This window comes from Tribolium castaneum, chromosome 1 (genome assembly GCF_031307605.1).
Source record: "Tribolium castaneum strain GA2 chromosome 1, icTriCast1.1, whole genome shotgun sequence".
Classification (NCBI taxonomy): domain Eukaryota; kingdom Metazoa; phylum Arthropoda; class Insecta; order Coleoptera; family Tenebrionidae; genus Tribolium; species Tribolium castaneum.
Window position 1 is genome coordinate 2,881,532 of NC_087394.1, and position 10,278 is coordinate 2,891,809.

General features: G+C 38.7%; 5 protein-coding genes across 6 annotated transcripts; 3 read left to right on the forward strand and 2 right to left on the reverse strand.

Moving 5' to 3' along the window:
• Window positions 1–574: 574 nt before the first annotated feature.
• Window positions 575–2,479, forward strand: LOC657875 (cyclic GMP-AMP synthase-like receptor). Its single transcript, XM_964305.4, has 6 exons — window positions 575–983; window positions 1,030–1,440; window positions 1,490–1,645; window positions 1,689–1,829; window positions 1,875–2,172; window positions 2,220–2,479. The coding sequence occupies exons 1-6, from the start codon at window positions 897–899 to the stop codon at window positions 2,321–2,323; spliced, it is 1,197 nt and encodes a 398-aa protein (XP_969398.1). The 5' UTR covers window positions 575–896; the 3' UTR covers window positions 2,324–2,479.
• LOC657958 (three-prime repair exonuclease 1) lies at window positions 2,302–4,312 on the reverse strand. Of its 2 annotated transcripts, XM_064359930.1 has the most exons (5): window positions 4,193–4,312; window positions 4,122–4,152; window positions 3,749–4,041; window positions 3,242–3,701; window positions 2,302–2,787 (listed from the first exon to the last, which is right to left on the reverse strand). In XM_064359930.1, exons 3-5 carry the CDS (start codon window positions 4,038–4,040, stop codon window positions 2,580–2,582), a joined length of 960 nt encoding a protein of 319 aa, XP_064216000.1. In that variant the 5' UTR covers window position 4,041; window positions 4,122–4,152; window positions 4,193–4,312; the 3' UTR covers window positions 2,302–2,579. The 2 variants fall into 2 exon arrangements, with proteins under 2 accessions (XP_064216000.1, XP_969470.1); XM_964377.4 differs by lacking the exons at window positions 4,122–4,152; window positions 4,193–4,312 and having other exon boundaries at window positions 3,749–4,102.
• Window positions 4,313–4,434: 122 nt separating this feature from the next.
• On the forward strand, window positions 4,435–6,131 carry LOC658033 (uncharacterized protein). Its single transcript, XM_964447.5, has 3 exons — window positions 4,435–4,770; window positions 4,817–5,477; window positions 5,684–6,131. The coding sequence occupies exons 1-3, from the start codon at window positions 4,682–4,684 to the stop codon at window positions 6,014–6,016; spliced, it is 1,083 nt and encodes a 360-aa protein (XP_969540.1). The 5' UTR covers window positions 4,435–4,681; the 3' UTR covers window positions 6,017–6,131.
• On the reverse strand, window positions 6,121–8,222 carry ZC3H3. Its single transcript, XM_964524.5, has 4 exons — window positions 8,050–8,222; window positions 7,094–8,000; window positions 6,544–6,739; window positions 6,121–6,492 (listed from the first exon to the last, which is right to left on the reverse strand). Exons 1-4 carry the CDS (start codon window positions 8,063–8,065, stop codon window positions 6,193–6,195), a joined length of 1,419 nt encoding a protein of 472 aa, XP_969617.2. The 5' UTR covers window positions 8,066–8,222; the 3' UTR covers window positions 6,121–6,192.
• A 267-nt stretch (window positions 8,223–8,489) lies between these two features.
• Window positions 8,490–9,710, forward strand: RpL14 (Ribosomal protein L14). Its single transcript, XM_964603.5, has 4 exons — window positions 8,490–8,642; window positions 8,837–8,938; window positions 9,103–9,297; window positions 9,466–9,710. Exons 1-4 carry the CDS (start codon window positions 8,640–8,642, stop codon window positions 9,667–9,669), a joined length of 504 nt encoding a protein of 167 aa, XP_969696.1. The 5' UTR covers window positions 8,490–8,639; the 3' UTR covers window positions 9,670–9,710.
• The last annotated feature ends 568 nt before the right edge of the window (window positions 9,711–10,278 follow it).

Sequence of the window (10,278 nt, forward strand, 5' to 3'; positions counted from 1 at the left end):
CTAGTAACTCCAACCATATTTTAAAAAAATAGTTTTTTTCTCATTTTCTAACAAAAATTTTAATCTCCAACGTTTAATATTTTTGCATTTTTTTCTATATAACTAATGAATTGGTAAGATTTAAATTAATTTAAATCGATCTGGCGCCCTCATTCTAACTTAGCCGTACTATTTTTTTGGGTTCCGAAAATTCTGCGCCTCCTAAGTTATAGTCTTCTTTATTAAAAAGTCTAAAAAAGAAAAAAACAAACACTTGTTATTATTTATTTATTATTTTATTATCGAAATGTTTTGCAAAATTAATCAAAAACTTCTGAAAAAGTCAGTAAATTTTATCGAATACATTATTTAGTAAATTTGGTCAAAATGCAGTATTTTTTACGAAATGTTGCTACTGCGGCAAATCAATAAAATGATTTGATTAAAAGTTATTTCGAAAAATACAAGGACATTTTCTGCAGCTGAAAAAGCGCCAGATTGGCGACACTGAATGCAAATGTCCCGAAATTTAGAGCATGTCGTTCTGCTACTCAATGATAGAGGGCCTAACATACTAAAATAGAAAAATAAATTCAATGACCTTAGGCCACAAGCCCAGAAGATGGTGAAACTTCTATTGTAATTTTTATTTCCCATTTATTTATACGTACTCCAATCAATTGTAAAAATATTATTATTTGTATGGTTCGCAGATAATGTGCTTTTTAATATTATCAAGAGTAATTTAATTGTGATAATGATAAGCAAGAGTTAGGTAATGTTCCAGGAATCACACAAAGCTTTAGACCATTTGTGTTGTTATTTGTTCTATTTTTAACACTGAAACATTGCAAGGTCAAGTTTCGTGCATTTTAATTTTATAGTTAGCAATTTATTTGCCACATTTTTGCGTCAAAATGGAAAACATCTTGAACGACATCAACAAGAGATTTATCTCACTTCCAGAAGAAGATGTACGCGGTAACAAACAAATTCTTGAATCTGTAAGTACCAAAAAGTCATCTTCCAAAAAAAAACGAGTTGTTCCAGGTGTTGCGCACATTTGTTGAGCAAATGAAGACTCAAGACCCCCTTTTTAAGGCCCTCTTCAGGCGCGTTTTCTACGGTGGTAGTTTTTATGACGGTTTGAAGGTTGGCAAGCCTGAAGAATTTGACCTGGACATACTTTTGCACATTCCTATATATGCTCAGCCCGTCTTAAATGAAAGCAACGTTCCGGGCTTTGTTTGGCTCAAATTAAACAACCTTGACGGGTGGTTGAGACAACCGGAAGGGCGGGTTTACAAAGACTTTCGAAAAAAATTTTTAGCCGATAACGATTTCCTAGACACTGGGAAAACACTACGTTGGATGGAAAGCCTGGTCCAGAAAACCCTAAACACGCTGCCTTGGGTTAACAACGCCACCTGCGAGTTAACAAACGAATTTGGAACGTTTCATGTACGGTTGTTTTAAATTTTATTTTAACACAAAACTATTTTATTTGTAGATTAATTGGTGGAAAGGCGGGCCTGCAATGACACTGGGGATTTCCCACAGTTCAGGGGAGAAAATTATGGACGTTGATTTAGTGGCCTGTTTCGTTTTTTCTGGAGACAAATGGCCGATTAATGGCTACAGAAGCAACCCCTTCCCGTCAACGAAGGTTAATGTCATTTGAGAGAGAAAATCATTGATTGTAATTTTAGCCGGAATTTTTCATTGTTCCGAAAAAACCGCAAGGACCGGTGAATCCCCAAGGACGCTACTGGAGTTTATCGTTCCAGGAGCAGGAAAGAGTGCTGATCGATAATAAAAATCGGTTAAAACCGGCGGTTAAGCTAATCAAGGTGCGATTCAAACCTGGCTTTCATTAGTATTAATTTTTTTTTAAGAAATTGAAGGAGAAGACGCACCCAAACATTGCCAGTTATTACATTAAGACTGTGTTTTTACATATCATTGAGCAGAAAGATCAGAGTTTTTGGAATAAATCCTTGAGGGAAGTTTTTATGACCACATTGCGAGAGTACAACGAATTTATCGCAGACCAGTCAATTCCTTACTACTGGTGCAGAAAAAACAATCTAATAGGGCATCTAGCGCCAATAACTTTGAATAATATCAGTAACCGGATCGGTTACATTATCAAAGATATTGAAAATAATCCAGAGAATATTGCCAAGCATTTACGTAAGTTTTAGGAGAAAAAAGTCATACGACTCAATTTTCGTTTGTAGTGACCAAGGAGGAATATACCAAATATATTCAAGGAGAGGATGTAATGGCAGAGGCATTACCTGCATTACCGGCCTCCCAAACTTCAAGTTGTGTCATTATTTAATCAATATTTTTATACATTCTTGTATAAATAAAATTAAAGATTCTGATCAAAGTGGCCTTAGTGAAGTTAAGTTGGCAACATAAACAGTCAAACCGAACGTCACAGGTCACTTTGATCAGAAGTTTTAGAAAAAAAAACTACATATTAAAAGCTAAATTTACATATCAATAATCCTTCTTATACTTACGCCAAAAATAAGGCACTACATAACACACATATTAGTCAGTATAAATAAAATAAAAAAATGATAAAATCATTAAAATCCAATTCTTCTGCCGGGCGTCATGGCTGGAATTTCTGACAGTCTTTTCGAATTATCGTTTGCATATTTGACGAATTTTTCGCCATAAACCGCCGCACAAGTGACTAGCATCGTAACATCGCCTTCGGCCTCATGTGCACTGATTGGTTCTTTAGAAGTCAGTCTTTTGTAAACATCTTCCAATTTATAACTAACGAATTCCCTGAAATTTTCACAATTAGTTATAGTATACTAGCACAAAAATGAAGTCAGATTTTTTCAAGCAACTTTTTTTTATAAATTTTTTCATTTGTTTTCCTTAGCAACGGTATCGAATTTAGATTTTTAAAAAATATTAGATCTATAAAATTTAAAATAAACATAAAATTTTGTGAAAAAAAATTAGTTATTAGCCTATGAGGCAAGGTTGCCAAAGTAAAATTACAAGTTTGTTGCCAACCTGAATCACAATCTTTAATAGTCACCCTGTATATTTAATTTGGTTTTCACGAGTTCTGAAATTGCTCTTATGCGAAAAAGCGGGATATTTTTGTGTGATTTGGAGCGTCCCTTGTTTCATTAAACGTTAACATTTTTGTTTTTTTTTTAACTTAGCTGTCAAAGTCAAATTTCGCAGAAGCATAGAAGCATGCAGAAGCATGTATAGATAAACATACCTAATGTGCCCAAAATTACGTTTGGTTGAAGCGCCAGGGCCCCCATTTCCAGTTGTTGAGCAAATCTTTTGTTTTTGTGGCGTCGTTTCGTTAATTTTTTGTACTTGTTCAGGTGTGAGTTTCATTTGCTTTTCATACTCGTCCACTGCTTGGCTTAAAAGCTCATCATAACCGTCGTTAAACTCAAACGGTATTTCTCCTTTGGGTGGCTGTTTCACCGCCTCTGCCTCTAACGTATCAATGCTTCTAAATGCGTTAAGAGAGTCAAGACAGAGAATATCCTCTGGTAATTTATTCCGCGTTTTTTCGACCTCCGCTCTCAGAATTGGATAATCAAATCGATTCCCGTTATGTGCAACCAAACAAATCGGTTTCTGATTCATCTCTAACCACTTCCTTATCACGTCCACTGCGTCACTCGAAAAACTCGCCTGGTACTCCAACAAGTCGTTCGAGAGCCCTGAAAGCCCAGATGCACTTTTTCGCATAAAATCTAGCGCGAATTACCTGTCAGGGAGGTGGCTTCGGGACTAATCATCTTCATAGGGTTGAAACACAAGGACAATTTATTTTGAACTCGGGGGAAGCACCCGAGCTCGATGTGGTCCGCTCGGACCGACACGGCACATAATTCGGTAATTCGGGTCTTGTTGTGCTCCAAATGGGGCAAACCGGTGGTCTCCAGGTCTAGGAAAACGAACGTTTTGATTTGAGACATTGAGGTTTGGTTGGCTTGACTCGAGTGGGGCACCAACTTGTTCAGTTTTAACAGTAGGCTAGTGAGACCATATCTGCTCATTCTTAATATATTCTTAATATCGTAATGTAGTCATAAGTGCCTGCTAATTGAGCGCAATTAAGAGGGAAAGTTGTTGTTTACCTTTCTGGGAGGGCGTGACGCACGCCACTGTCTGCCGGCACAGATTAGAGAGGTTAAGTAAGTGATCTGTGCTGCCGGTGCCGGTCGTCATTTTGATTAATTTATTTAAAATTTATGAAATATTGAACAAGACTAAACTATTAAACGATAATATGTGCCTGGACAATATTTAATATTCTACATGTTTTTGGGCTTGAAAATAGTGATTGGTGTTTTTCGAATTGTTAGGTTGGTGCCGCAACTAAAATTTTTTGCATTTTTTAAATTGAGACCACATTTTTGGCCATTTCAGATATTGGATTTTATTGACAATTAACCCAGTATTAATTGGGTCTTGTTACTAATTTTAAACTACATTTAGTTAATGATAATCTATAGAAAATAATGTCCCTGTTCACTCTGTTGTAAACGTCAGTGTCAAAAATATCTAACCTTCAAACGATAGCATTACGAAAATAGTTTTAAATCCGAATAACCAGTGTGAAAACGATCAATATGGGCAAAATCGAGGACGACAAATAAATACCAAGCGTTCGAGGTGCCCAAATCGATAAATCACAATGACTCAAGCTCTCCTCAACCGGTGCAGAATGCACACTTTGAGCCTTTTCCCGCTACTAAAACCCCCGAAAATGCCAACAACTGTCACGTAAGCCCCCCTGAAGGTCTCCACGTTCGCACTATCGCAATTTTAGGCAATTTCACACGACACCTAACCCCCATCGGAAGTCCCTCTACAAGACTGAGTCGAAGAAAATCCGCTTTTTCGTCGTCCACCGTTACCTCGAATATTTGAAAAACTATGACAAGGTCTTGGAGCGCAGCTTTCCGGGGGCCATGCGGGTCTACCGCGTTTTCACAGTCGGTATTAAAGACTTTGCCCAGGACTTGAAGGACTACTTCCGAATAGTGCGAATTCTAAACTCCCCAACCAAAGACAAGTTTAAAAGTTTGACGCGGCGCGAGATCGAGCTCTACCACCAGATGCCCAAAGACATGCGGAAGGTGGCCCCCGTGTTGCTGATTTCAGCCCTACCTTTCGCCAATTACGTTATTTTCCCGTTGGCTTATTTGTTCCCGAGGATTTTCCTCTCGCGTCATTTCTGGAATTTGCAACAAAGGGCCGAGTTTAGTATTTATTATCTGAGGGGGCGTCTGGTGAACAATCGGCCGCTTTTTCGGTGCGTTCAAGGCGAGTTGGATAAGATAAGGGGGCACAGGTTGTACTACAAATGGGCCGAAGTTTTGGGCATGATGGGCAGTGGCGTCCAGCCCAAGGTTGAGCAGATTCTACAGTGCAAGGATTTGTTTACGTGCGAGCCGTACCATCTGTTTTATTTGAAGGGAAAACATGTGGTAAGTACAACGAAAATAAAAAAAATTCACTTATCTTGTTTTTTTATTACTTGTGTAAAATACTTTTACACGAGTTTTCAACACCAATAAACTTGAAAATATTTTGTTTTTGACAAAATGCTCGAACAGGCCAATTAAAAAAAATACGCAGTTCTCACTAAATTAAGACTTTATTTTGGGACGTTTCAGATTCAGATTTGTTTCAGAAACACTTGTTGAAAATCCATGACCTCCACATGGGGTGGTTTCGGCGCTCGCGCCTCATTGAACGAGCTGTGATACTGCAAGAAATGGACAAGGCCATAGTCAGGGAAGGAGGCGTCCACAACATGCCCCAAGACGCCTTAAAACACGCTTGTTACATAAGGGGGCTCAACCCGATGAATATGCGAAACGAAGACATGATAAACTGGCTAAACAACTGGATCAAAATTTCCAGTGTTGTTGACAGGGAAAGTTGGTCACTTCTGCTGCACTGTCCCATTTTACTGGCTTACAACGAGCCCTCAAACTGGACACTGATTTACAAACCCAAGTGATTATGTTACTAGTTATAATAATTTATTTTTGTGATAAATGATAATGAACCAAAAGTTTAATTTTGTATTAAATTAGTAACAACAAGGGTTTGAAATAAAACCAATTGTTTTGTTGCTTCATTGTTTTATTTTCTCAAAGACAGTATAAAAAATCTAAAATTGCCAAGAAATATTCGTCACGTGGCCTCAAACAACGGTATAAAAGCCGGTAAATCCCCCAATTTTGGCCTATCCTTGGCCACAGTCTTAATGACTTTTTCCTCCCCGCCTTCAGTTTCTTTTTCCTTGTAATAGCGGTTTTTTTCACACTCGACAATCTCCGTTTTTGCTTTTTTCGTTGAACATTTCTTGGCAAGCCTATTTAAAACCTTAGAATTTTTTCTTACCGTGTTTCCATGCGGGTATGGACACCTCCGTTTTGAACACTTCTTGTTCTTCTCGAATTCGGGACACAAGAATTGGTGGCGTTTGTCGCACTGTAACCACATTTCCAAATGCGGAGGCTCCGCCAGGTGGCGCATACTCACCTCAGCGCCCTTCTTGCAGAAACCCTCCAAAAAGTCCCTGCAAATATCGGCCTTGGGGCTGATCTTCACGTGGAGATAGGGACAGTTGTCCTTAGAACACAACCCGTCGAGGAAATACTTGCACGTGGGCATTTTTTCGTGCGAAACTTTGTGGGAAAGTAGGCATCTTTCATTACGACACGCCCCTTGGAGAAACCTGAAATCGGCCAATCAGGGGGCGCGGTTCGAATTTCCCGCCGATTAGGAGACGAATCGACATACAAAATTCACTAAATACTTGGAAAAAATTAAAAAATTTCACAAGAAATATGGGAAAAAATTATTTAAACTTTGTGCTTCGTCCCATAATTTTTAAAAAGTAACGGTTTGAATTTTTTTTTAAATATAGTACTATTAAAAATTTAATGCTCTGAACGTATTTTTTATTTGCCTTATGCTAACCGTTAATTAAATTTAAATTTATTGCCCTCTGGCGAAAATTAACGGAACTATCGAGAATTGGAACATTTTTGTTCCGTCGTTTCGCATCCTAACCTATAGTAACCCGTACCTCGTGCACAGGACGATCTGATCGGGGTTGTGCAGCTTGAAACAAGTGCCTGCTGCCTTCCCCGGACATTTTCCATACTTCCGGAAAATGGGGCACGGGATGTTGCACTTGCGCAGTTTGCTGGGTGTCGGTTTCTTGGCCTTGAAATTGGGGCGTGGCTTAACTCTGCGGGCGTGGCTAGGGGCGGAGCTAGACCTGATCAGCTTGTAGCGTTTGACGAGGCTTCGCCGAGTGCTAGATTTCGTGGATTTGAGCAGGGACGTGTCGGAGGCTTTCCGCAAGGAATTCGGGGATTTTTTGTACAGAATTCCGTTGATTTTAACGAATCCGGGCTTGGACAAGTTCGGGTTCTTTTTCAAGAGCACGTTTTTGGCCATTACGTCGATGCTCAGGAAGCGGTTTACGTAAACGTAGCGTTTTTTGGCTGACCTAATAAGGGTTTTATTCGCACTTTTTTCCTGCCTTTTGTCGAGTTTGAAACGGTTGGGGGAACCGGTTTTAGCACCACTTCGCACGATTTTGTACTTTGTATGTACGGAATTGCGCCGTTTTCTTATTTCGGGTGATTTATTGCACGGAATTCGGACTAATTTATTTCGGGTAGATATCACAGTCGTTGCTTTTGGGGGTTCGACAACTTTGGGCACGTTGTTTACAGTTTTGGCGAAATTTTTCAAAACGTTCGGGTTGATGTGGATTTTTGGTTTCGCGTTTGTTGGCGGAAGGGGGTTTTGGGCCGGTTTGAACTGAGGGTTGACGTAAACTTTCTTCTTGAAATGGGGGTTGAGGAGGACTTTGGGGGCCGGGTTTGGGGCAACGAAATTGTGCTTTACGTAGATAAAACGGTTCGGAGGGGGGTTAGGTTGGGAGAAATGGAACTGGGGATGGGGCATATGGTGATTCATTGCTGGAACGTTGCGCTTAAATACCACATTGAGAAAAATTTCGACACTTACATTGGTAATAATTCATTCTGGTGTGTAAAACGGTTAAAATAACATCCTCGTTCACCGATTTTCACTCAAATGACTGCAAAACTCACCAAAAACTGAAGTAATTGAGATCAGATGTTTAACATTCCTTTGACGTTTTGTTTTACTGCGCTTGCGCCACAAATAAATGCGTCTACGTTCATAAAAAAATAAATTTTTAATAAACAAAAAAACGCAAAATTAGACTAGATCATATCTAGTTATTACCCCGTAATGGATAGTACGTCCTATTAATTGTTATTTTTGTAAAACAGTGAGCGTACACTTTGACTGAGATATTTATTACGAACATTTTTGCCTATCTTTGAACGCTCTCAAAGACTGAAACTGGTCAGATTCAAGAATCAGTTTTTTTGTGTTTTAATCATATTGCGCAAGCAACTAAATACAAAAAAATCGTGTTTTAATTTTTTTGGGCCTAATCCACTATGCGAACAATTGCGAGATTTTATCAAAATTTGAAAATAGTTGCTGTTTTGACTAGTTCTGGTGTCGCTCAAATCCTTGTTTCCGGTTCGGTGGCCGCCATCATTCTTTTCGTTTCAGTGTAAAGCATGGTAGGTCTTATTTTCGTCAAAAGTTGTAAATAAAAACAGAAAATTACTCAAACTCACGTGAAATTCATTTAACTGTGTTGTAATTGAACCCTTGAATAATTATTTCTGTTTCTTGCAAATATTTTTCGTGTTTTTTTGTCATGTATCCACATGGCGTTTTTGTACGTTTCTCTAATTAAAACTGTTATTTTCAGCCTTTCAAAAGGTTTGTGGAGACCGGGCGCGTGGCCTTGGTGGCCGACGGCCCCAACAAGGGCAAATTGGTCAGCATTGTTGATGTTATTGACCAAACGAGGGTGAGTGACAGTGAGGTTATGTGTCTTCTTTAACCAAAATGATGATCCAACAATTGATAGGAATTGCCGACTGAACGAAGCTGAAGCTACAAATTTACTGAAAATTTTGCCTTATTTCTAAGGTAAAGTGGGTCTGAACTGTGTTACATTTTAATTTTTTCCAGGTGTTGGTTGATGGGCCTGCTAGTAAGGTACCCCGTGGCCAACTCCGCTTGAATCAGCTACATTTGACCAAATTTAGGCTGAAATTCCCGTTCACAGCTTCGACTCGTATCGTGCGCAAAGCGTGGACAGATGCTAAAATCGACGAACAGTGGGCGGACTCAGCATGGGCTAAAAAAGTAGCCGCCAAGAAAAAGGTAAACGAGTTTAATTTTTGCGAAGTTTTTGCCAGAAAATGATGATCCAACATTTGATAGGAATTGCCGGCTGATAAATAATGAAGCCAACAAATAACTGACAATTTTCACACAGCTAATTGAAGGATTTTAGTTTTCAATTTTTTGATTTGACGTTTTTTTTTACAGAGGGCCCAATTGACTGATTTCGATCGTTTCAAATTGCGCCGCGCGAGGTCCCGCAGGAATCACATCAGGACTATTACGTTCCGAAACTTGAAGAAAGCCGCTTCAAGAAACGGCACTTTGTACGGCAAGAAGAAGATGGCGAAGGGTGGAGATAAGCCCAAGCCGAAAAAAGGGGCCCAAGTTAAAAAGGGCAAGAGTAAATAAGTTGTTAATATAATGACCGCAAAATAAATTTTTTAAGGAAATTTTTTTGTTTATTTACCTCCCCTACAAACGCCATTATGGATTTTGTTTTGTTGCCATGGCAACGGGCAAAGTTTGCGTCATATCCTGCTTCCCCTCTTCCCGCAATTATTATTTATTAAATAATTACAATAAAATTAAGGGTCTCAAATATATATATTTTTTATGGCTGTTATGATTTAAAAAAAGTCAGAAATTGAACAACACAATTTTTTACAAGTGGAGTTATTTTCTCAGCGAAGGGTGGAGATAAGCCCAAGCCGAAAAAAGGGGCCCAAGCAAGAGGGGCAAGAGTAAATAAGTTGTTAATTTAATGACCGCAAAATAAATTTTTTAAGGAAATTTTTTGTTTATTTACCTCCCTTACAAACGCCATTATGGGCTTTGTTTCGTTGCTGTGGCAACGGGCAAAGTTTGCGTCATATCCTGCTTCCCCTCTTCCCGCAATTATTATTTATTAAATAATTACAATAAGATTAAGGCTCTCAAACATATATTTTTTATGGCTGGTATGATTTAAAAAAAATCAGAAATTGAACAACACAATTTTTTACAAGTGGAGTTATTTTC

Coding starts and splice junctions, on each gene's coding strand:
- RpL14 (XM_964603.5), top strand. Junction 8,939..9,102: donor ATGTTATTGACCAAACGAGG/GTGAGTGACAGT, acceptor AATTTTTTCCAG/GTGTTGGTTGATGGGCCTGC. Junction 9,298..9,465: donor AAGTAGCCGCCAAGAAAAAG/GTAAACGAGTTT, acceptor TTTTTTTTACAG/AGGGCCCAATTGACTGATTT.
- LOC658033 (XM_964447.5), top strand. CDS start 4,682: ATGACTCAAGCTCTCCTCAACCGGTGCAGAATGCACACTTTGAGCCTT. Junction 4,771..4,816: donor AAAATGCCAACAACTGTCAC/GTAAGCCCCCCT, acceptor TCGCAATTTTAG/GCAATTTCACACGACACCTA. Junction 5,478..5,683: donor ATTTGAAGGGAAAACATGTG/GTAAGTACAACG, acceptor GATTTGTTTCAG/AAACACTTGTTGAAAATCCA.
- ZC3H3 (XM_964524.5), bottom strand. Junction 6,740..7,093: donor CAGATCGTCCTGTGCACGAG/GTACGGGTTACT, acceptor GGCCGATTTCAG/GTTTCTCCAAGGGGCGTGTC. Junction 6,493..6,543: donor TCTGCAAGAAGGGCGCTGAG/GTGAGTATGCGC, acceptor ATGTGGTTACAG/TGCGACAAACGCCACCAATT.
- LOC657875 (XM_964305.4), top strand. CDS start 897: ATGGAAAACATCTTGAACGACATCAACAAGAGATTTATCTCACTTCCA. Junction 1,646..1,688: donor ACCCCTTCCCGTCAACGAAG/GTTAATGTCATT, acceptor TTGTAATTTTAG/CCGGAATTTTTCATTGTTCC. Junction 2,173..2,219: donor GAATATTGCCAAGCATTTAC/GTAAGTTTTAGG, acceptor TTTCGTTTGTAG/TGACCAAGGAGGAATATACC.
- LOC657958 (XM_064359930.1), bottom strand. CDS start 4,040: ATGAGCAGATATGGTCTCACTAGCCTACTGTTAAAACTGAACAAGTTG. Junction 3,702..3,748: donor CGAAGCCACCTCCCTGACAG/GTAATTCGCGCT, acceptor CTGGGCTTTCAG/GGCTCTCGAACGACTTGTTG. Junction 2,788..3,241: donor CGTAATTTTGGGCACATTAG/GTATGTTTATCT, acceptor TGAAAATTTCAG/GGAATTCGTTAGTTATAAAT.